The 22,844-nt window shown below is 31.4% G+C and overlaps 1 protein-coding gene across 2 annotated transcripts in view; it reads left to right on the top strand.

The window, feature by feature from the left end:
- Positions 1–22,844, top strand: part of Klhl1 (kelch like family member 1) — a 382,405-nt gene that overhangs the window by 260,830 nt on the left and 98,731 nt on the right. For both annotated transcript variants that reach the window (XM_063246827.1, XM_063246826.1), the window contains exon 7: positions 21,572–21,796. In XM_063246827.1, the coding sequence (XP_063102897.1) occupies positions 21,572–21,796 (225 nt within the window). The remainder of the gene's footprint in view (positions 1–21,571; positions 21,797–22,844) is intronic.

Raw genomic sequence — 22,844 nt, 5'->3', positions numbered from 1 at the left:
TATTCATATTGGTCTTAAGGGGATTATGAAATGCTACACAACATGTGCCATGTGATATAATTATTAAATTTTACAATGAAAGTATTTAATCATTGAAGTTTTGTGATAGGCTATTTTTATCTTTAACTTAGATTTTAAGTTTGTCTTAAGAGATACAATAATTCATTAAATATAATTTTTTCATTTTCCTAATTTCAAGACCAAATGCCACTTATAAAATCAAAAACACAATATATACCACAAACAAAATGTCCATATGAGATCAATTGTATTTGTAGTGTTCACAAAATAGCTTTATAAAGCTATTGATATAGGAGAATGAAACACTCAACCTACTATGTTCATGAGTACACGTTCTCTAAAATTGAAAAATGAGTTTTAGGAACAACAGTGGTTAAGAGTAGGATATATTTTATTGAGATATATTTATTGAGATAAAGAAAGATGAGAGATACAGAAGGGGTTGTGAGCTGTTTGCCAAGGACTCTGTCTTTTCCAGGGACTTTAATAGAGCAAAACCATGAGGTGAGTAGGTTCCAATGTGGGGAAGACTGGGAACTCACAAAGTGGATGAGCATAAGGTGGGACATAACTATAGTTAGTCAATAAGATTAGTAGTTCAGGTAAAATTTATTAAACTGGGGACAGATGGAAAAGTAAGCCACATAAGAAGCCGGAATTCTTACAGCTGTGACTCTTCTCTAGGGGGATGGGATGGTGACTCCAGGCTTCCTCAGGGTGATAGTGAACTAACTGGAATACCAGTCCTTAGCATGTGGATGCATTTGTTTGATCCTTTGTCTTGAGACCTGGCCCACAGCAAGAGGTGTCTGTCTCCCCCATGTTGCAAGGTATGTGCACTGGCTCATTGAGGACCTAGCTCTGTCTCACTGCCTATAATATTTCAGGCTAGCTCAACTGCCTGTAATACTGAAAAACAAAAATATTGATTAGGAATGATTAATATTAGCAAAATGCCCCTGCGTCATTTCAGAAACAAAGGAAATGACTATTTTGAATTTTTACTTGTTTTAAATTATACTGTAATTTATTTCTTCAGAATATTTAAAACTAGGAAAAGTGTCTTTCTTAAATGTTTTTCACTTATCTAATTAAAAGAATATTAAAGCAGAAATTTGTTTTAGTGCAATTTATATTCATCAATTTAACCTTTTATTATTTTAGTAATACCACTGACATTTTAAGTAGTGAGTTTTTGAGATTTTTATATTATTGGTAGTGCATAAAGTAATGTTAGAATATGTTTTTCATTAAAATGTTTTCAGAATATGGACTTGTCTAACATAGCAATAATTGTACCCCAAAATTTTGTACTTCAAAAACGGAATGAGACATCTTTGAAAAGGAAGAAGAAGCACTTTATTTAAGCTGATACCCAGTGACACAGTTGCATTGGAATTTGCTGAGCTGTGCAACTAGGTTAGGTTACAGGGAGTTTATAAAAGGCAAAAACCGCAAAAAAGGAGGAGGAGCTTATGCAAACAGGCAGTTAATCATTGTGAAATGTTTTGCAACAAAGGGTCCATGTGTTTTACAATTAGTCATCAGTTAGTTCTAGGAACAAACTACTGTTCTCGGAAGGGGGTAGTTTCCAGGAAACAGAAATTAGAACAAAGGAAAGGATAACGAGACTTACAGAACAGGATAGAGGCACTTTGGTTAGGTTACAACAGCAATCTCTTCAAATGGAAAATTTTTTAGAAATTTAAACTTTCTTAGGAATCTTAAATCTTTTTCCTTTTAGAGTTTTTAATACCAACTTAGTTATTTCCACTTTTATTCAGTAAATAAAGATTTATAAATATGTCAGTATACACAGAAATTTTAAAAAGATTTCTTATTAAGTAAGAAATGAAGCAGAAGACAAGGTTATATGAGGATATCATTAATAATTTTCACCATATCATAGAGTATAGCTATTGCTCATTAGATATAGCCCTAAAATTTAGATAAAAATCTAGTGCTTAATAGCAAACCTTAGAGAAACTATTTTTCCAGGAAAACAAACTTCTAGAAGCTAATGTTCTCAGGGATTTAAAGATCAATTAGAATATTTACAAGTAATTGTACCATGCCTTTACTGCTTTCAAGGGTGCTTTCTACAACGTATTATGTTAACTATAAAGTTATTAAGATTTTTATCTTGAAATTATATTTTCTTCTCTTGAAAGGTAATGAGGTAGAGGAAATAATCATGACAAAATAAAACTTAAAGAGTAAAAGAAACAAAATTAAAATGTATACAGAAAAAATTTTGAATTCACTATTTCTCATTTAAAAATCTGTGTAATACTCAGTGTGGTCTTTTGGAATGATTTATATATTTGTAATTATAACTGTAAAGGGCTCTGTAATAATCATTACACTGGATTTCTCTTCAGTCCCTAATTACAGATGATATCTTATGAGGCTGATAAAATACAGGTAGTAACTGGGTCTAATGTTCTGCAGATATGAAAATTCTGAACCTTGCCCTGCCCAGACTTCCTCCAGTCCCCTATACTTCTGTTCATACATGATGCATCTCATCAATACATCTTTTGTGGGTCATTCTCTGTGTTAAAAACTGGTGCAGAGTGGTGAATATCATGAATATGACCCATGTCTCATAGAACAACCAACTTTATTTGAGAAAACAAGCAGTATGGAAAGTATTTAATATAAATATTACTTGAGAAGAGTTGCAAATACAACAAATATAGTGCATAGATGTGAAAATTAGTCTAGCTTAGAATACTACAGGAATAAAAGAAGGACTTCCTGGTGTTTTCTTTCTCAGAGAAAAATCTAAATAATTATAAGGAATTAGTTTAGCAAATTACTAGAATGGGGTATGATGGTGGTAAAGACTTTAGGTGTTATCAAACATGAAGCCATCAATTGAAGAGTGCAATATCTTTATGAAGTAGGAAAAATCCAGTATTGATTGAATATAACCAATGAAAGGAAAGCATTCTAATGTTGGGGAAAAAGCTGACTTTAGAAGTAAATTTCATAGATTTTATTCTGAATCACAACTACAGAAGTTCTGAAGGAAGGTGAACTCTTATGAAGAAAGTGATCTTTGAATCAGGAGAGGTGCCTGTGCGAGGCCAGTAATTTCCCTTTAAAGTCTTTCATCCTCTCTTTCTCAGCATTGTATTATAATTCTATAAAAACAAAGTGAATAAATGTGATAGAATACATAAAACAGCAAACTAATACTTGAAAGACTTCCAACATGCTCAGTACTTAAAAGACAATGAAAGAATTTAGCAGAAACTGAGATAGAACTTTCTAAATAAATAAAAAAGAAAAACCAATCCAAGAACTTTAAACACATCAGGCTATAGAAATTATGTGGTACAGTTATGTGATACAGAGCAGGGGATATAATAGTAAGATATTCATATCATGGGTGGTATCAATTAATCAAGATTATATATTAAATAGGTACAAATTCAAAATGGCTATTTTCTTTGTTTCATTAATAGCACAGTGAGATTTTGCTAATATTAATTTCTTAAAATACACAATCAATATATTAGTGTATCACAAAATAATATGATGTGAAATACTTTTGTTTGTGGAACATACTGTTCTTGTTTTACAAATGTCATTCATTTGAATGATATATTTTATATATTATATGTATGTATGATTTCATACATAATATAATATATATTTATGTATGTATATATTGTGCTACTGCGAGGTGGTTAAAACTTTAGGAAATTAGTCTTCCAAGTGTGTCTTTGAAAATGATACTTCATGATACCAGAACCCGGGGCACGTTTGTCTTTTTGTTTCTCGGTGGCCAAAGGTGAGTCGACCTCGTCTGCCACATGCTTCACAACGATGACTGTGGCAGCACATGCATAAAGTAGTAGAGGTCAGCACCATGAACTGAAACTTACGAATCCATGGTCAAAATAATTGTTTCTGCCTTTCAAATTATCATGGGTGTTTTGTGCCAGTCATGCAAAATTTATTAACACAGAAAGTGTGATTTATTATATAGCCATATTTGAAGAATACTGCACACCAAATCTGTGGCCACATAGCATGGTGAGACATGCCTGCAGTTTCATCACTTTGAGAGAAATGAGGCAAAATAATTGAAAGGTCGACTCCAGGTGGAACTACTTGGGGTCATAGCATGATTATAAGTTAAAATTTCAAAATTACAAAACAAAAGAATGGCAGGGAAGTAGCTAAGTGTGGAGGCCCTGGGTTCAATCCCAGTGCCACAATGAATACATAAGTAAATGTAATACAGTACTTGATTGCACAGTTTAAGAAATAAATCTAATTAATGTATTTACTTGTATTTGTTCCAATATTTCAAAATATAAGGGGCATATAAAAGTATATATAGATAAGTATATTATATAATATATTATATTAATAAAAATTATATATATATATTACTTTAATAAAAAGACTGGTTTTTATAAGAACTTCGTAGGAAAGAAAACTTAGGAATCATGTCAGCAGCTGAAATCAAATCCAGCATAAAGATATGTATAAAATATGTAATAATTACACTGCTGTTTGAGTAACAAATGTATTATTGGTCACATAAGAATTGTTATGAATCCCTTAGAAATTAGGCTTAAAATGCAATACTAACCATTAATTTTCAGTGCTTGAATTATATGTAATTCATGTAAGCAATTAGGTAAAACTTGATAATCAAAATACTTGTAAAATCTGTATTGATATGTTTCTGATGTCCACAGATTATTAAATATTTCCTATTGTATTGTTTTATACTCACTGAATTATTGAAGATAACATTACCTTAATTCTAATTATGAAAATATAAAGAAACCTAGGAAACATAAGATAGCATAGATAAGAGAACACAGTATTATCCTATAACATAGTTACTAACTTTGTTCTCATTCTAATATTTATATATATTTATATATGTATGTATGTAAATTATATTCATCTGTATAACTAACCTACACATACTAATTTATTTTATATTTACTTTTATATTTCTCTTTATCATTTCATTGGCATTAAATCCATATCTAATAAGAGATATGTATATTTATTTACATAAAGTTATTTTCATCACTTTTATTTATCATTTTATTGCTGTGTGAATTTTAAACTTATTAAATTATTAAAAGTTTCAAATGTTATATTAATTCTTATCCACATGCAATGTTATAGTTTACTTGAATTTGACTCTAAATACTCATTTTGTTGGAATTTCTGTCTTTTTTGCCAAAACTTGCTACAATATCTGCAAAAATTTATATAAACATCTGAATGAGTCATCAGCAAAAAAAATTAATGGAAAGAGAGGTAATATTTTTGTGGAATACGCATTGAATTTTTAATACTATTACTAAATTACAGTGTCATTTTCACCAACTTGTCAAAGACGTTGCTGCAATATCTTTTTGGTATGAATATTTTGCAACATAAATTAGAAAGAACTGTATAATAAAGCCAAAAGTTCTTTTCATTACATTTGTATTTTCTTTCTTATAGGTGAGATTTAATATGTTTGCATTTCAATTTTAATATATTTAATTATGCAGATGATTATGAACAGTGATAGTTTGATTCTTTTGTATAATTATTACACACATTATTTTAGTTTCTTGATCTAATTATTTGCAACATAATAAAGTATGAAGTTCAATGGAAGATGATTGGATTCTCATCATTTTGCTTTATTTTAGAAGACAAATATTAATGTTTTAGAAAGTTGCAATAAAACATCTAGCAAAGAAAATAATAAATCTCTAACTTTTTGAAAGAATGATGAGCAATGTTTAAAAGCATGCAGGTACTCTATAACATTGAGTTCTCTGAGACAGAATTTGCTTTCCTTGTGCAGACACTCCAGAGTAAAAGAAAATTAACTGCTCCCAAACAAGAATTAGATAATTTGAGGCTAAACTGTAGCATTTTTTATGGGCTTCCATCCTGCTATTTTGCTCTACATATTTACAGCAGAGTCTCTCATCCTTGATGGCCTCTCAATGCTATTCTATTTTCACCTAGAAAACTTGCTTTACTGAGTTTTATGAAAGAATTATGTTTGAGAATTATTCATAAACTAGTGTTAGATTTTCATCTTTCACTTTCTAATTAGGCATATATATTTTAGAGCCATGAAGTGCCACATAAGACAATCAGTCATGCCCTGCCAGTCTCCTCACTGCTTTGCTGCCCTGAACTGCAATTTGTGTCTCTTCAACCCCATGAGGCTACCCGGAGGCCACAGCCACCGCACACTGCAGAGCCTCTCAGCCTAGTGCTTCTTCTGAATCAGCCATCACCCAAGGGGAAAGGGCAAACAATGTTGAGCTCATTTCCATTCACATCACTTCTTTCTGAGACTTTGACCTCTTGAATATTAGCTGTCATTTGTAGTCTCGAATTTCTTGAAAGAAATAATGTTTTTTGGTTTTTAAAACTGAAACTTCCCAATGACTCTTACTTTGATAGTTTGTCTAATGCAAGATGATGTATTATAGTTAGAAGCAGAGGCTCTTGTGCATTTTAAATGCAATATTACATATCTGAATTTTTGAATATTTTTCAGATTTATATAATCAGTTTTATTGTTCTCACCTGCTTATTTTTATATGTGCATTGTTTCTTAATGGTAGTCACTTCTCCATCACTGTAGTTTCCAAGATCCCATTCAATAGCAAAATTCATGAATGCTCAATTCCCTTATATGAAATAGTGGTGAAAATAATAAGCCCATATGCTATTAGTACAAAAGCAATTTTTCACTGATATTTTCCATCTACAGTTTCCATGAATGTGGAACTCATGAGATGTGGAGTGTTGACTTTATTTCAAAATTTGATTTTAAATCCTATGGCTAATATTTCCAACATCTAAAAACCAGGAAGTATAAACCTAGTTTTTTAGTTGTCTTTCATGTTTCTGTTCTTTCTATATTGAGCAATGTTAATATGAAGTCATAGTTATTTCCTTTACGTTGTGTGCCTTGGAGTGCCTATATTACAAACACTTTTCTCTAACAAGGAGTTAGTCTGTGTTAGCCAAGTGCCTGCCTTCGAATTCAGTTCATCTTCAGGGATAGAAACAGTGACTGGAGTTCCTCCTTTCTCCCGTCCTGTTAGCCCCGTGGCTCTAGGCCAGCAACCCAATGATGGTCAGGAAGTACTGGCTTCCACATTTGCCTTATTTCTTTCCAGGTCTCCTCTCACAGCACTTTCAGTTATTTGGCTGTTCCCTTAAAGAAACTTCTTGTTTTCTTTTAATGGTGTTTATTACTGTGACTTTTGGATAGCAATTTTGGGCTGTATGTCAGAAAATCAGAGAAAACAATTTTAAAACTCTTTGAATATTTTAATACATTTTTGCTATAAATGTTGAGGTAGTAATTATGTTTAATTTAATTATGCTGTGAAAAAGTGTATCAAAGCATCACTGATAGCCGAGCATGGTGGCACATGCCTATAATACCAGTAGTGAGAGGCTGAAGTGAGTAATTGCTAAGAAATTCTAGGTTATATAGCTATGTCAAGGCCGCTTTGCACTATGTAATAAGAAAGTGTCTCGGGAAAAAAAAAAAAAAAAAAACAAGGAAAATAAATCAATCACTGGGTAGCTACTTATGTTAGCTTTCTGTTGCTGTTGAAAACCAAAAGTAGAGCAAAACAAAACACCTGAGGCAAACAACTCATGAAGAGAACAGATTTATTTTAGCTCACGATTTTGGAAGTTTCCATACATGGTTGGTTAATCTGGTGATGGTAGAGTGCAAAAGGGAAGGCCTGCTTGGAAGGGAAAGCTTAGTTAGCTTTTGGAGATTATCAAGCAGAGAGAAGGTGGTGCTGGAGTCCCAATATCCACACAGGCACAGTGCAAAAATGTGCACAGATGTGCATGGTCTAGCTCATTCTGCTCCCTTTTACAGTTTGTCCTATTTGTAATGCTTTAATCTCTGAATCTTTAGTTATCACACCAACCAAGTCAAACTAAATATAGCTTTTTTTGATTATTTTTATAAATAAATCAGACTCATATATGGGACTGTCATATACTCAGCTAGATTATATGATTATTCTGATGCTACTTTTTAAAAACTTTTTTCCTTATGCTACTTTTATCACATGCTTATCTATCATCTCTCTATCCCATCATTTTTAATGTACTTTAAAGTTGAAGACATAAATACATTTAATCCTAATCATATCAAAATATACATTATGAGCTACATTTCTAGTTTCTCAATGACTTTTGACAAAATTTAAATTTAATAAAAAATTTTTGTGTTCCCTAGTGCATTTTGACAAATACATGCACTGATAATACACAAACCATTATTATTTCCACCTATAGTCCTGTCATTACCCAGTACAGTTTTCTCATATCCTTCCACTTGTAACAATATCAGCCCTTTGCATTAAAAAAAATTGAATTGTCTATTATGAAATTTCATATGAATGGAAGCACACATTGTCCTCTTTTATGTAAGATTTCCTTCAGTCACCATAAAATGTTTGAGAGATTCATCTGTGCTGAATATATTATAAATCTTTTTAAATTTCTTAACAGCAATATATTTATTCATTCTCCTGGACACCATGAATGTGTCCATGTTAGCTATGATAATATAAGTTTGAAGTGAAGGATTTACTCAGGTATATTTTACCCATATTTTACCATTATTTTACCTAGACGTGTCTACTGAAATTGTTTAACAAATGCCTTACAAAACACTATCTGTGAGAAACAACATGGAAAATATTTCTTTAAAATTATAATGATATATCATTAAATAAAAATGTGGTATTTTTCATCATACTAATCATTAATCCTACCTGTGTTTTCTTTTTGTTGCATGGTGCTTGGCTAATAGTGACGCCTCATATATTGTACAGTGACCTGGACATTTTTATGATCCTTATGTATATAAAATATTCATACATAAATATATATATATGTATATATATCAGAATTGATGTATTTTTATTTAATTTTGAAACAAATTTTATGTGACCTGTGTTTCATACTCCAATTTTTTTAAATCCTGATAATGCTTCTAGAAACAGGTAGCATTTAATGTCTCCTTATAGACAATGGCATACACATACAATGAGAAAATCAACAGATGAATTAAAAGTGAAAGCAAAGTTCATGAATTAATATGCAATGAATAAGAACTTTTAATTTATTCTGTAGCACTAGATTCATATTGACCATAAAATTACACAGGAAATCCAGCTGTACTTCTAATGAGAGAAACTGAGAAACAGAGAAATGGAAAAAAGAAAAACATTTCAAAGATAATACATATTACAAACTAAATTTATCTGGAGCAAATAAGAAGAGATGCTGATGCCTTAAAAAGTTCCAGTATCCATATAGGATAAGACAATAGTTGTGCATTTAATTATTTTTTACTTTGTATAAAAGTAGGCTATATAAAGGAAACTAAGGATTTTATTTTGAATCAAGAAAAAAAATGCTAAGCCAAAAGTACATATTCATATCAAATTTGAACTTTTAAAAACTTAGCTTTTTATATATGTGTATATTTACCTAAGTACATATAAATTCACAATTTACTGGAAATTTAAGAAATTAAAAATTCTTGCCTATTTCATAACTTTTGGCTTAACACTGATGTTAGACCCTACGTCATCTATGCCAAGCCAGTAATCTTTGAGTGTCTTGTTATTTTACACATTTGGACAAAACTGAAAGAGTTATGTGAGCCCTGTATCATTAGCAGGTCAATTCTTCATGTAACAAATGGAAACAATAACAGTATCTATGTATTTGAGTCATTCACTTAAAATATAAATTCAGAGACACAAATAAAGACAATCAAATGCTGACTCAAGAACAGAATAATATTTGAAATAATGCATATTTTTCATCGCTGGAAATTTTCATTCACACATATGCCTCTGTTCCTTGGAAACGAGCCTCTTTGACTTCACATAACAAAATCTAAGAAATAACATCTCAGTAGAAAGCTGTTGACTTATAAATAAAGTTCTAGTTGAAAGGAAGTTCATAAACCAGATGAGTGCAATTATAAGGCAAAGGAACACTTTTGCACAACTGATAAACACATCTATGACTTAAAATCCACAATATTTATTAGTCATTACATCTTAAATTTTATATGCATCAATATTGCTGCAAATATTTAATCTTTTCCAGTAGCTCTTTGGAAACAACTATTTTTTCTGTATTGTAAAGACAACTGAACTGAGTATATTTTAGAAAAACTATAGAAATAATTTTCACTTTATGTAGTTCATAATATTAATTGGGCTATTGTGTTTTATTTTGAGCTTTTTTATTTTGCATAATTTGTTTAAATTGATTTTTTGCAAGAATCTATAGATGATCAATGTCAATCTGAAATATGATAATAGTACCTAATGACTTTATATTGTGGCAGGTCAATTAAATATAATTCCATATTATAATTTTATTCCAATTATAATACATATATTGAATAAGATAAGTGAATGTTTATAATGTTGCTAATATTCTTCAACCCAATATTAGTTAAAATACACTTATATAATTAGAAATTATTAATTGTAAAATCAGGTTACAATTATATCTCCTTTACTGCATGTTGTTGAGATATTTCCGGCTTTTCTGCATTATGAAGTGACTTTTCAGATCACTGATCCTTCTGAAATATCTTCTGAGTATTTATTAATTTCCAATCACTGTTCTTAATGTTAGTGAATAAAGCAATAAAAATCCCTGACCTGTCATATCTCAAATTATAGTCAGGAATCTCTAAGTAGGGCACAGGTAAGCATAAAGCAGTTCATGTGATAATGAAATATTGAACAAGAAAGTTAATAGAGAGTACAGGATGAGTGAACAGTACCGTGGTTTAAGTATGTTGGTTGGGGAAGACCATTAATAAATTGAATGTAATGTATATTGCTATCTGAAAATTCTTCTTTCTAAACATGAAGAATTATTTGATTAACTAAGCCACTCACTATTTGTCATGTTAGTGTTTTCTTGGTATTTATATTTTTTAAGCATTTTAGAGTTTATCTACTTATGGCCTCCAGGCTAAATGTTACCAACCATTTGTTCTGTATCGTCTATGCACTATGGATTTTTATACTATGATTACTGAAAAAATTAAGAGCATGAAATTCATCAAGAAATTTGCATTTTAAAAAATTCACATTTCAAAGTCCATAAAGTTTTATTGAACTTTGTTCGCTTATTTACCTATTTTTATGGCTCTTTTATTCTGTCATGGCCATGTGGTTGCAAGGATGAAACTCACAAGGTGAGTCATAAAGCCTTCAATTTTATTGTCTGGCCCTTAACTTAGAATGTTTTAGAACTCCTGTTATGGAGAAAATAAACCTCTACTCCATGTTTCTAGGAAACACATGATTCCAAGTGTCATATTCATTTGATCCAAATCTATCTTATCAGTCACTGAAGAGGGCAGCTTTTGAGCGTATTTTTCAGGACACAACACAAACAGCCTCATATTGCACATGCTTATCCACCTAAAAGCAGGACCTGCGGCTTTGAAGGCAAACTCAGATTTCATGGCACCTTGACAGATAACTAAGTACTATAACTCCAAATACAGAGTGAGTTAAAAACCCTAGATGCCATCCATATCAATATTAATGAAAGTGTGACCTTGTACTATATTGTCATTTTTTGTTTCTCCACTTGCATGTTTGTTAACCAATTCCCTTTTTCAATTGTCTTGTGCTTATGTAAGGAAACAAAGTGTACATGAACTTGATAACAATTACCAACAGATTTTGAAAGAAAAACTAAGTTACTGATCCTGGTATACATCTGGAAGAGTGACATGTTAGTAGTTAATATGTACTAATTACAGTGAATATATTGTGATAATACAAATGTAAAACTCAATTGCTGAGGACAGGATATTATTTAACTAAACAGTATTCACTGAAATGTATGCATATCAGAAGCAGAATAGTAAAGATTGTCATATTTGAAAGACATTAATCCTGCCACTATAAAGACAAATAGAACTAGATGGTCAGTATTGGAGAGTGATAGTTATCACAAGAATCTAATTACAGACTGATATTTAAGAAGATCCAGCTCTCTTGATTTGGCTGGAGTAGAATCAAGATTCTGAGAGGTACAACTCTCTTCTTTGTACAGAGCAGATATAGTGCATTTTGTTTCACACAAAATTACATCAGGATAGCAGAGAGCCATTTTAACTTTGAATAAAGCATTTATTACAGACAATTTAAATTCAAAGACTAAATCAAGTTAAAAGCTGAGATTCGTGGGGCTGGGGATTTATCTCAGTGGCAAAAGCGCCTGCCTGGCAAGTGCAAGGTCATAAGTTTGATGCTCTGTACAAAAAAAAAAAAAAAAAAAAAAAAAAAAAAAAAAAAGCTGAGAGAATCATTTAAATTGATATTCTTATAGAAAACAGTGGAGAAAATTGTAAGAAAATCACATATCTGTATTGTTCTGTTTACCACTTTATGCATGTGAACACCACAGGGAGCCTAGTGAAAGAAATGTGAAGTATGCAGGTGTGTCAAGCTCACAGAAGGTGACTTTCCCTTGCTTTAGGTGGTGATGAGCTGAATGGATAGTTCAAGAATCATAAGCACCCATTATTTCTATAGATTTGCATCACCTCTTTGTTGATAACCTCATTGTAACCAAAGATTAATCATTATTTTGATTAACAGCAAAGTGTATAATAAGACAGATCTAAATATTTCATGTGAACTCAAACCGAATGTTTATGAGTCACCAATAATGAACAAAATTATAAATGTCTGGAAAGCTGTAATGGTTACCTATAAAAACTGTAAGAATATCTGATTATTTTACTATAGTGTATATAGCATCATATTTTCATATTTAAGTACATTTTTGAGTTTTCATATATTTTAACATAAGAAAATATGTAATTTTACCAGATAAAAGCTTGATATCTCTCTTGATATTCTTTGGAGTTAGCTACATCTTTTTAACCTGAATTTAACACTCTTTGCAATCTTAGAAAAAGGAAAAAATACTGCAAAATAAGTATCTAGGTAAAATTAACCTTGTTAAATCCATTTTTGCTACTTTGGTTTCAAGAAGTCACACTCTTGGTAACCTTAAAGCACAGGAATTTCATTCTGAAATTTGGAAATTGGATGCTTTTGGAAACATTTAGCATAATACTAATCATCATATGCTTTGAAGAAAATAATTCAGTTACAAATTTGTTTCAAGGATTCCTACACATTTGCAATCATGTAGTTGAAATAATTTTAAGATACTACTGACATTTTTTAAAGGAAAGCACTATAATAAAAGCAGCCTTGGGTTCTGACCTTCACCCTCTTCAGGTTTGCTCTACTTGATGTCTGTCTCAGCAATCCCGTCACTTTGGTTCCACTGCAGTGCTTTTTCTTTGAACTCAGAGTGTATCATGGAGATTACCAGTTCAAGGTCAGCAGTTTAGACAAAGCTACAGAAACAACTCAAACCCGTGTACAACTTCTTGACAATCAAAGCCCAGTTCTGGTATAGATATCTATTTAGGCTTGTCACAAAGTTAAATTTAGAGGAATACCACATTTTCCCAAGACTATCAGGGGAAGAATAAAGTTATACTACCGGTATATTTAACAATGTTTAGAGTTAGGAATGAAGCCCTTTATTAAATTAAATTATTATTTGTATCTTTTCTAGTGATTTTATAGAAAAGGTAACTTCAGTCCTTTTATTCAAGAAAAAATAGGTGAAATCATATTCTTTGTATGTGAGAAAAATACTGTTTGGTGAAAACTAGATCACCTGTTAGTGAAGCTCCCTTTCAGAGTTCTTATTTATGAAAGTTTGGAATACAATCTATTATCAAAGCTCTAAACCTTTCTGACACAAATCTAAGGAAGGTTTGGTTTTAAAATTATATGACAAATTACAACGAACTTAATCTGTCATTGGAGGATTTGGGGCACATTGTTACACAAATTATTGATCTTATAGGAAATCTGCAAACTTATAAGGAATTACTGTTTTATGCTAAAATGCCCACCATAATTTCAGATTCTTGAGTACTCAATGCATTATTTTTTATCAATCTCCCAGTTAAGGTACAATAAGTGACATTCCATACTATATTTATTTTTGTAGTGTCACAGGAGAGTAAGCCTGTATATGTTTTTATAAGTTTCATGATTACTTCATCTTAATCCTCCAATGTGTGACTTATACTTTGGAAAAGACATAGAAACTACCTAGAATTCACCTGAATTAATTCTGTTAATAGTATAACAAAAGCTCTCAGGCGTAAAAAGTAAGATCTAAAGTTAAGGAAAAGTCATAGAAAAATACTTAAAGTTAAGTAGAAGTCATTCTGTCTCCTAAAATGGTATTATTGCAAGGTTTAATTTTTTTTTTTTTTTTGGACGGGAATCGAACTCAGGACCTCACGTTTGTCAGGCAGGCACTGTGTCACTGAGCTACATCACCAACTCCAGCCTTCATTTTGAAATAAATAAGCTTCAACAGATCACAAATATACTATAATAAGCAAAGTTTTTTGAGAATGCAAGCTCACTCCTGAAAAAGAAAAAAAAAAAAAAAAAAAAAAAAAAAACACATTTTCCAAAGGTTTGCAGTATTGGTAGAAATTAATGCAACCTTATAATTTTTTGTCACAAGTCTGGAAGAACTTTGCATTCTTGTCATGTGATCAGGAATATTAGAACCTACTAGAGTTTGAGACCCAACTCTTTTGTGTGTGTGTTTCCATTCACCGATAGCCACATTTTCAATAAGAGCTACAAGAATCGTAATCCGCACTACATAGATGTTTGTTGCAGTTTAGATGAAAAATGCCCCCTCCCCCAAAAAAAACCTCATGCCTTCATGGGCAGTCTTTTAGAAGAGGATCAGCATCTGGGGACACTGTAGCCGGCCTGCTGTTAGGAAGCAGTGATGTGCAGTGAGAAGCCAGGTAGGCCAGGGAGTGACCCGGATGGACACAGCTCCCTCTAGGTTACCTGCATTGTGTCTGTTTTCTGGTTCCCCTGGAATAATCTGCTTTCACTCTGCTTTTTCTTCTTTCTTCTATGCATTTTCTGCCTCAAAGCTTGCCAAACGTAGAGAGAAACAGTGAACCAAAATAATCCTCCCATCCTTTAAGATGAAAGTGTTCGGTATTGTATCTCACCAATAAAAAAGTGACCAAGACATGAGATATAGGGCATTTCAATAATAAACCAAAAGTAAACGTTAGTCTGAGGTGTGGCAAATAATTTTAGTCATGAAAACACATATGCAAGCTGAAAGCATATTTAGTATAAATTTTTTGTTCAATAATATTTATTAAGCTAAACTACAAAATGTACTCAATGATGTTTAATATGTATGTTCAACTAGTATAAAATTCTTTTAAATGTGATATCTTTATTATAAAAATATAGATACCTAGCAATCACAAACGTATTACATTTAAATTTTGCTTACCTTTTAATTTTTCAATGATGTCATTAGCAACTTGGAAATTTTTTAAAAAATTATGAATCAAAATTTCAATGACAGAACTGTTCTACATTGAAAGTTAGCATAAGAAGTTACATATAAAAACTCAGATTTGCTTGAATCCTAAATTTACTATGTATTTGAACACATATATACACCCACAGACACAAAACTCTTCTAAAATTTTGTATTGATTCAGTATTGACAGTTAAATGTTTACGCTCACATCAAAATTATGTATATTTTAAGTTTATTGGAAGTCCAATTAAAATGTTTAGTTATTAGAAACACTGAACAAATTTTCTGAGATTTACATGTCATTCATAATGATTTCCCATTAATTTCCTGTAATGGATCAAAATAGGGTATAAAAACTTATGTCCTTATAGATGCAGAGACTTATGTTTTCAGTTTATACATTTACCCTGTAATTTAGTTATCAGATCCTTATTGATATAGTAATAAACCAGATGATATAAACAGATTTTTTGCTCTCAACTCCCAAACTAATTGGTATATGACATTCAACAGTTGGTTTACTGATATCCATTCGACGTTACATTTGCTAACAGAACACTAGACTAGTGTAAAAACTGTACACAGGAAGAAAAAGCAGAAATTCCAAGTGAAATGTTGCAATTTCAAAACACAGAATTATATAGTACAAACTAAGAGAAATTGATATTGCAGATATGAACACTGAATCTATTGAATGTATTGATAGGGAAATCTCCACAAAATTGAACCCCAAGATGGAAAACTTGTACCATAAATTCAGACATGGATTATATGTTGGCAAGTTATGGAGAAACTATGGTGAAATTTGAAACACAAAGCTTTGCTCAATAGTTTGTTTTATTCAATCCTAAACATGTATAGCATAAACACTTCAATGGTTTACAATGAAACTAAGAAGTGCAAAATATCATGGAAAAAATTTCTTAGAGGATTGGGCCTAGATAGAGTTCCTACGAGGTCATTTACAGCAGGGGAAAAAATTACACAAAAAAATTGTGTATCACACTGGTGAGATGACAGGTGAACAGGCAGGGGCAGCATTACAAAGACACACTATGACAAAAATGAACCCAAAACAGATGTCAGGTGAACTCTACAAGTACAATAAAACAAAACATGCATGTTACCAGTCTAAGTGATCCTCATCTATGAAAATGCAGTCGTTATGTGTGAAGACATTGGGTATTGCACGGTTGAAGCAAAGCTGTGGTAGATTTTTGTTTGTGTTTACATTATAATTAACATAGGGTTTCATTTTTGATGCTATTTTTTAGTTTTTGTAAGGAAGGAAACAGTTGATATGAAAATATTGATGTCTATTCTAAGCATCCATTCCATAACTGATATTTTGTTTTATTGATAACTTATTTCCTTGGTAAGAGAAAGCTGTATAATATAGTAGGAAACTCCTTAAGGGAGAGAAGAGAGGTGACAAGACTGTCACACAGGAAAAGCAAGGTAAACGCACGTGCTGTCAGTGTACACGAGATGAGTGCATGGAACACGGAGTTGTCATGTGAAGACTGCCTTGGCTGGGATGGTTGAAGCAAAGCTCACTTTTATGGTACAGTTCTGTTGGTATTTGTATTGTAGTTCACACAAGAATTTTCTTGTGGTGTTCGTTTTTAAACTGCAGTACACCAAAAAAGTCAATGTTGAAAATTTTGCTGCTTTTATGTAAACACAGAAAATTACAATACCCTATTTTTCCTATAGTTTTTTCCTGCTAGATACTAACTGTTAAATATAATAAAACTCAGGGGCTGGGGATTTAGCTCAGTGGCATAAGCGCCTGCCTTGCAAGCAGGCAGTCGTGAGTTCGATCCCTGGTACCGATAAAAAATGAAAAAGACAAAAAAAAAAAAAAATATATATATATATATTAAAACTCATACAATTACATTTAATAATTCATCAATAGACATATTCTAAAAATGTCCTGTCAGACCTATGTTCATGCAGCTTGATAGCAAAATTAGTCTTGTCTCAAGTTCATTAATAATTAAAAACAAAAAATCTCTATAGCTATACCTTTTAATATAATTTCCCAATAATTCTCAACTATAGTAGAGATAAAATGTTACCTAGTTGAATTTAATACTTAATACTGTACTGAGTGTACATCTTTTTCTTAATTTTAAGCTTTGACAAAAGTGATCACTTTTCATGATGAAAATATTTATACATCAAGTATAATTGCTATGAAGTATATTATAACAATAACTTCATGGTATTTTATTTATTGGAAAGTAAATAAATTATATAAATGCAAATCAAAATGAACTAGCATTGCCCTCTTGTTTTAACAAATTACTACACATGGTAAAGTAGTTTATAACAATTACCACCTATCATCTCAGATTTCCAAAGTTTCTAAGTCTAGAGTAACATATCTAGATTTTCTAAGACCTCAGAAGGATCGTTTTTGCTAGTGTATCTTCTTAATGAAGTTGGTCCTTTTCCAATTATATTCATAGTGTCTTAGCAATTCTTTTTTCTTATGGTTGTAGAATGAACATATTGTTTCTTTGGGATGTGTTGGATAAGATTTATTTCCAGTTGCTGGAATCCTCTTCCATTTTTTTTTTCCATGTGTTTCCTCAATTTTCTAACCAGTAACAGAAAATTGAGTCTTATTCATGTTTTAAATCCCTCTCATTGGTCCTTTTTATCACTAGAAAATTTCGTCCATTTTCAAGGGGTTATGTCCTCTGTGCCACTGAGGTAATATTCCTATTATAAAATCCTTATATCATTTAGTATAGCAATTAATGGACTGATAATCCATCATACTTAAAGGTTCCAAAATAGATCCCTAATTTTAAGAATTACTTTAAATACAAAAATATAATTTACTAGTATGCATCTAGGCAACAATAAATAATGAAGTATATAAAATGCATATAGAGAGTTTTATGTTACATAGCCTCAAAACAACTAATTTTATTTTGTAATTTTTATTTTTCAGGAATAAGATTTCCCTTTGAATGAAATAATTAAGTTAAATTATAGTGTGTCACAAATTGCTTTAGATTTTACAAAATAATAGTATATATTTTTCCAAATAGTATTATTATTGCACAAATTAATAGTTCACTGAAAGACAAAAAAATACACTACAACAGGTTATGCAATCCTCAAATTGCTTTGACACAAACTATTATATAAACAGATCTAACAGCTCCTGACAGTAATCTCATAGGAATAGATGTGGCCATGTATTTGTTTAATACTCCTAAATTTTATAATCTCATTGCATACATTTACCTTTTGAATATTCCAAAGTTAAAAATACCTGCCTCTTAATAATTTTGAGATAATTTTGAAGCAATACTAAAGTAGAATTCCCAATGGAAGCAGCGTTATAAACATTGAGACTTTGTGTATCAGGCCTGGAATTTATAGTCATTTTTATACTTTATAGGAATTTAAGATAGCCAATGTGTTTCACTACTAGAGTAACTGCAAGTTCAGTCTCTTAAAGGGAAATTTTAAATTTCCCTCTGAATAGTCTTTAAATTGATTGCATAACTACCATTGTGATTCTTTTTATTAGTGCTGCTGCTTTGTCAAGATACTTCAGTTAATAAATATTACTAATTTAAGAAACCAGAAATTCTAAAGTTTTTCATTGTCTCTTTTCTTCTTTGGCCCAAAAAGATAGAACATTGGTGTGTATGACTCTTAAAGAATATTAATATTAGCACATTTGGTTGCAAAATGGAAATTATATGCTTAACTTTATACTGTTAAAATTATTTAAAATATTTGTAGCATGTATGACTGAATGAGACAGTGACCATTCATATTAGGTTGATATAAGGAAAACCTACAAATATAACAATTTCCTCATATGCTGTTTATGCCACCAGACTTCAGATGACTTTTGCAAACAGTCATAGAAAATTAATGCAGCTTTTGTTTGAAAAGATGGAGAACGGTACAAGCACCCATTCTGCTATAGCAACTTCAGAATTAGTGTATAGGTTACCTTTAGGAGCTGAAATTCAGAAAAAGTGTAAAAGTAGAAGACCCTGTCATGTGTTGAGAAGTCAGAATTCTCCAGCTTGTTAGGATAAGGCCTTGAAATTCACATTAAGTCCTTGCTTTTCCCTTTGAATAAACAATTCCTCTGGTTGCTAGGTAATCACTAACGTTGTGTATTTCAGGTTTTCTCTGAGGAGCACAACTGCATCTCAGACTCTCTACTAATCTTTCAAGCAAGGGTTTGAATAAAGTAAATGCCGTTGTTGAAATACATTTTTGTCAACCCACAGGTGCAAAATGTGAGCCTGATGTACTGAGTTTACAAGAATTAGGCTCTACTCTTTCATTTTCCGTCGTTTGGCAATAGTTAGTCACAAGAGACAAGTACCCGTATGGCATTTGAAAATTTTCAGTTAGGCTGCATATAATAGCAGTGCTATTGACTTGACTTGGAAAATTCAAATTACTTTCCAAATATTCAGCAATATAACTCATTCTGAGATTTATATTTTTACACAGTGGAATAAAATATTCAGTATAAAACACAGTAACTACATTAGCACATAAAAACTAAGTATATTTGCTTAAAATATTACATATAAGTTATTAAACAAATAATTTTAAACGACTCTTGTTAGTCTTAGTATAGCAATCATTTAATAATCCTTTAAAATAAGAAAAATTAATTTATATTTTCATTTAAATCAGAAAGCAGATTTAATTAATCAAACTAAGTCTCTATGGTACTATTTTGTTATCATTGAATAAAAATTCAGCATAAATTATATCATTTTTTTCAATTAGAAAATGTCTGGTACCAAGATGTTTATATTTATTTAGTTCACTAATGGTTAGGTTCTAAAAAATAAAAGCATCCCCATGAGGAATATTTTTCTACATTTGCAAATTCTATTACATTTCGAGTAAAACATATTGTGCTTAGGTGAAAACACAGAAAACTGTTCATTCACTTTGTATGAACATTTAGTTATTGAGGATGTAAAGTAGATGAATGTAAATCTGACCAGCCAGATCAAACAGTGAAGCATTGCTCTTTACTACATATAGTCATGTAAATTTTAGCAAACTAGTTTTAGGCAGATCTTTCTATGTAAATCGAGAAGTAATCAGTTAAAACAAGTCTCGCTAGAAATTTAGCCTATTTCTTCTTTCAAATTATGTATTATGTTCCATTACTCAGAGTAACCGTGTTTTACAAATTTATATTTTTAAAATTTTAATAATGGCAAGTTATTTAATTAGAGGTTATAACATGATTGGTAAGGATAGAACACTTTTCATCTCTAAATTCTGCTAAGCTGTACTTCAATGTTATTCTGCAAGGTTAAGAAAGAGAGTAAATATTTGCTTAAACCTTTTATATTTGACTTCATTCATTTAAAGCCTAAAATAAATTTAAGGAGATACAGGTAATATTTTAGTCAAATAACTTAATATTCATTAATTATGCAGCTAGTGGAAACTGTCATTTAAAAGATCCATTATAGCCAGTCATGGTGGTGCATGGTTATAATTCCATGCACCACCATGTGAAGCTGAGGCATAAGGATTGCTGTTAGTTTGAGGCCAGCCTGGGCTGCAAAGTAAGTTCCAGGCCACCAGCCTGACCTGCATAGTAAAACAGAGCGGCAGGGAGGGGGTGGAGGTGGTGAAGCATAAATTTTTTCAAGCTAAGATTGCACTACATTTATTTAAATAGCAAAAAAAAAAAAAAAAAAAAAAAATTGTATAGGGGAGTTTTGAAATCTACTGGTAACATTGAGTCATGTTCAACAATGTTTCTATTGAATCAAGAGTGCATGAGAACTTTATGTTATTCAAACAAGCTGAACATTTGTGTTCGTTTTGATCATTAATGGTTTCTGAAAAAGAAAATAAAGTAGTTGAATTACTACTCCTTTGTTTTTCTGCCACTCTTTTCTTTAAGAAAAAATGAATGTGACAAGAGTGTTTTTACATACTATGTACACTGCCTTGGGCAGGTTGTAGGTTGGTTAGCAGCAGTTGGTGACTGTTTGATTTTATGTTTTATCAGGAGCTACAACCATAGAGAAGTATGACCTCAGAACAAATTTATGGATCCAGGCAGGAATGATGAACGGCAGGAGGTTGCAGTTTGGCGTGGCTGTTATTGACGACAAACTCTTTGTAATTGGAGGTCGAGATGGCTTAAAGACATTGAACACTGTTGAATGCTACAATCCCAAAACCAAGACGTGGACTGTCTTACCTCCGATGTCAACACATAGACATGGTCTAGGTAAGATCGCGTGGTTTACTGATGTTAATGTGAACAACTTTTTTGATATTGTAAATGCATATTGACTTTCAATACTAAGGCCATAAGTTATTGTGGGGTTATATCAAACATATTTAATCTTGAAAGTTCTCGATATATTCTTGTGTTGACAAATGTTATTTAAACTGTTGAGAGAGATATTAAAGACAGCAAAGTGAGTGGATCTGAAGTTGTCCTAAAAGTTTTCAGTCTGGCAATAATCTATTTAAAAAAAAAAAATTACCTTAGAAGTACCTTAGGCCAGAGAAAGAAATAGTTCTGAGAACAAGTAAAACTTAAGATGCCCTTCCTAGTTCTGGATAGGCAAGTTTATCTATTTTTTGAACATGGCTGAGCCCACACTGAAAAATCTATAAACAAGTATGGCACATCAGGTGGCCCTAGAGGCAATACAATATGATTCATCTGTTTTGTACTATAGAGAAACCTATATGAATTTGAATTCATATAATTTGACATGTGAATCTCAACTTCATATTTGTATGTGACAGACAGCACTCAATCTCAATTTCTTGATTTATCAGCAATTCAAGGTTATTAAATATATTTTAAAAATCTACTAGTTTTAATAAATTACTGAATCTCTTCATAAACTGTCTTTTCATTTAGAAAAACAGAAGAAATTTATTGAAGAATAAATACCTGAATTTGTACTTTGCATCACAGAAACTATTAGAAGGGAAACATATTATTTCCAAAGACCTGAAATATGCCACATAAATGACTAAATGCTCTGTATTCATGTAGAATATTATTACATTGTATTGTATTATAGTTTACAGAGTGATGGTTTGCCTCAAATCTTATCAAACAAGCTGGAGACTCTGGCTCCAGTTCTGGACAAGACAGCAAAGTTGGTAGTCTTAGGTCATTCCTCTTTGTGCGTCCCTGAGTAACGTGAAAGGGAGGTTGTCCAGAAAATCAAACATGGAAAGTATCCAAACATCGGAAATGTAGTGCAGACTTTGGACAATAACAATTCTACTCAGTAGTTCACTGTACTCATATG

Source organism: Cavia porcellus, unplaced genomic scaffold (genome assembly GCF_034190915.1).
Source record: "Cavia porcellus strain 051 isolate PalLab524CR breed Dunkin Hartley unplaced genomic scaffold, mCavPor4.1 scaffold_4, whole genome shotgun sequence".
In the NCBI taxonomy this organism is placed as follows: Eukaryota; Metazoa; Chordata; class Mammalia; order Rodentia; family Caviidae; genus Cavia; species Cavia porcellus.
The sequence above is the reverse complement of the archived record's forward strand: the minus strand, read 5'-3'. Positions and strand labels throughout refer to the sequence as shown.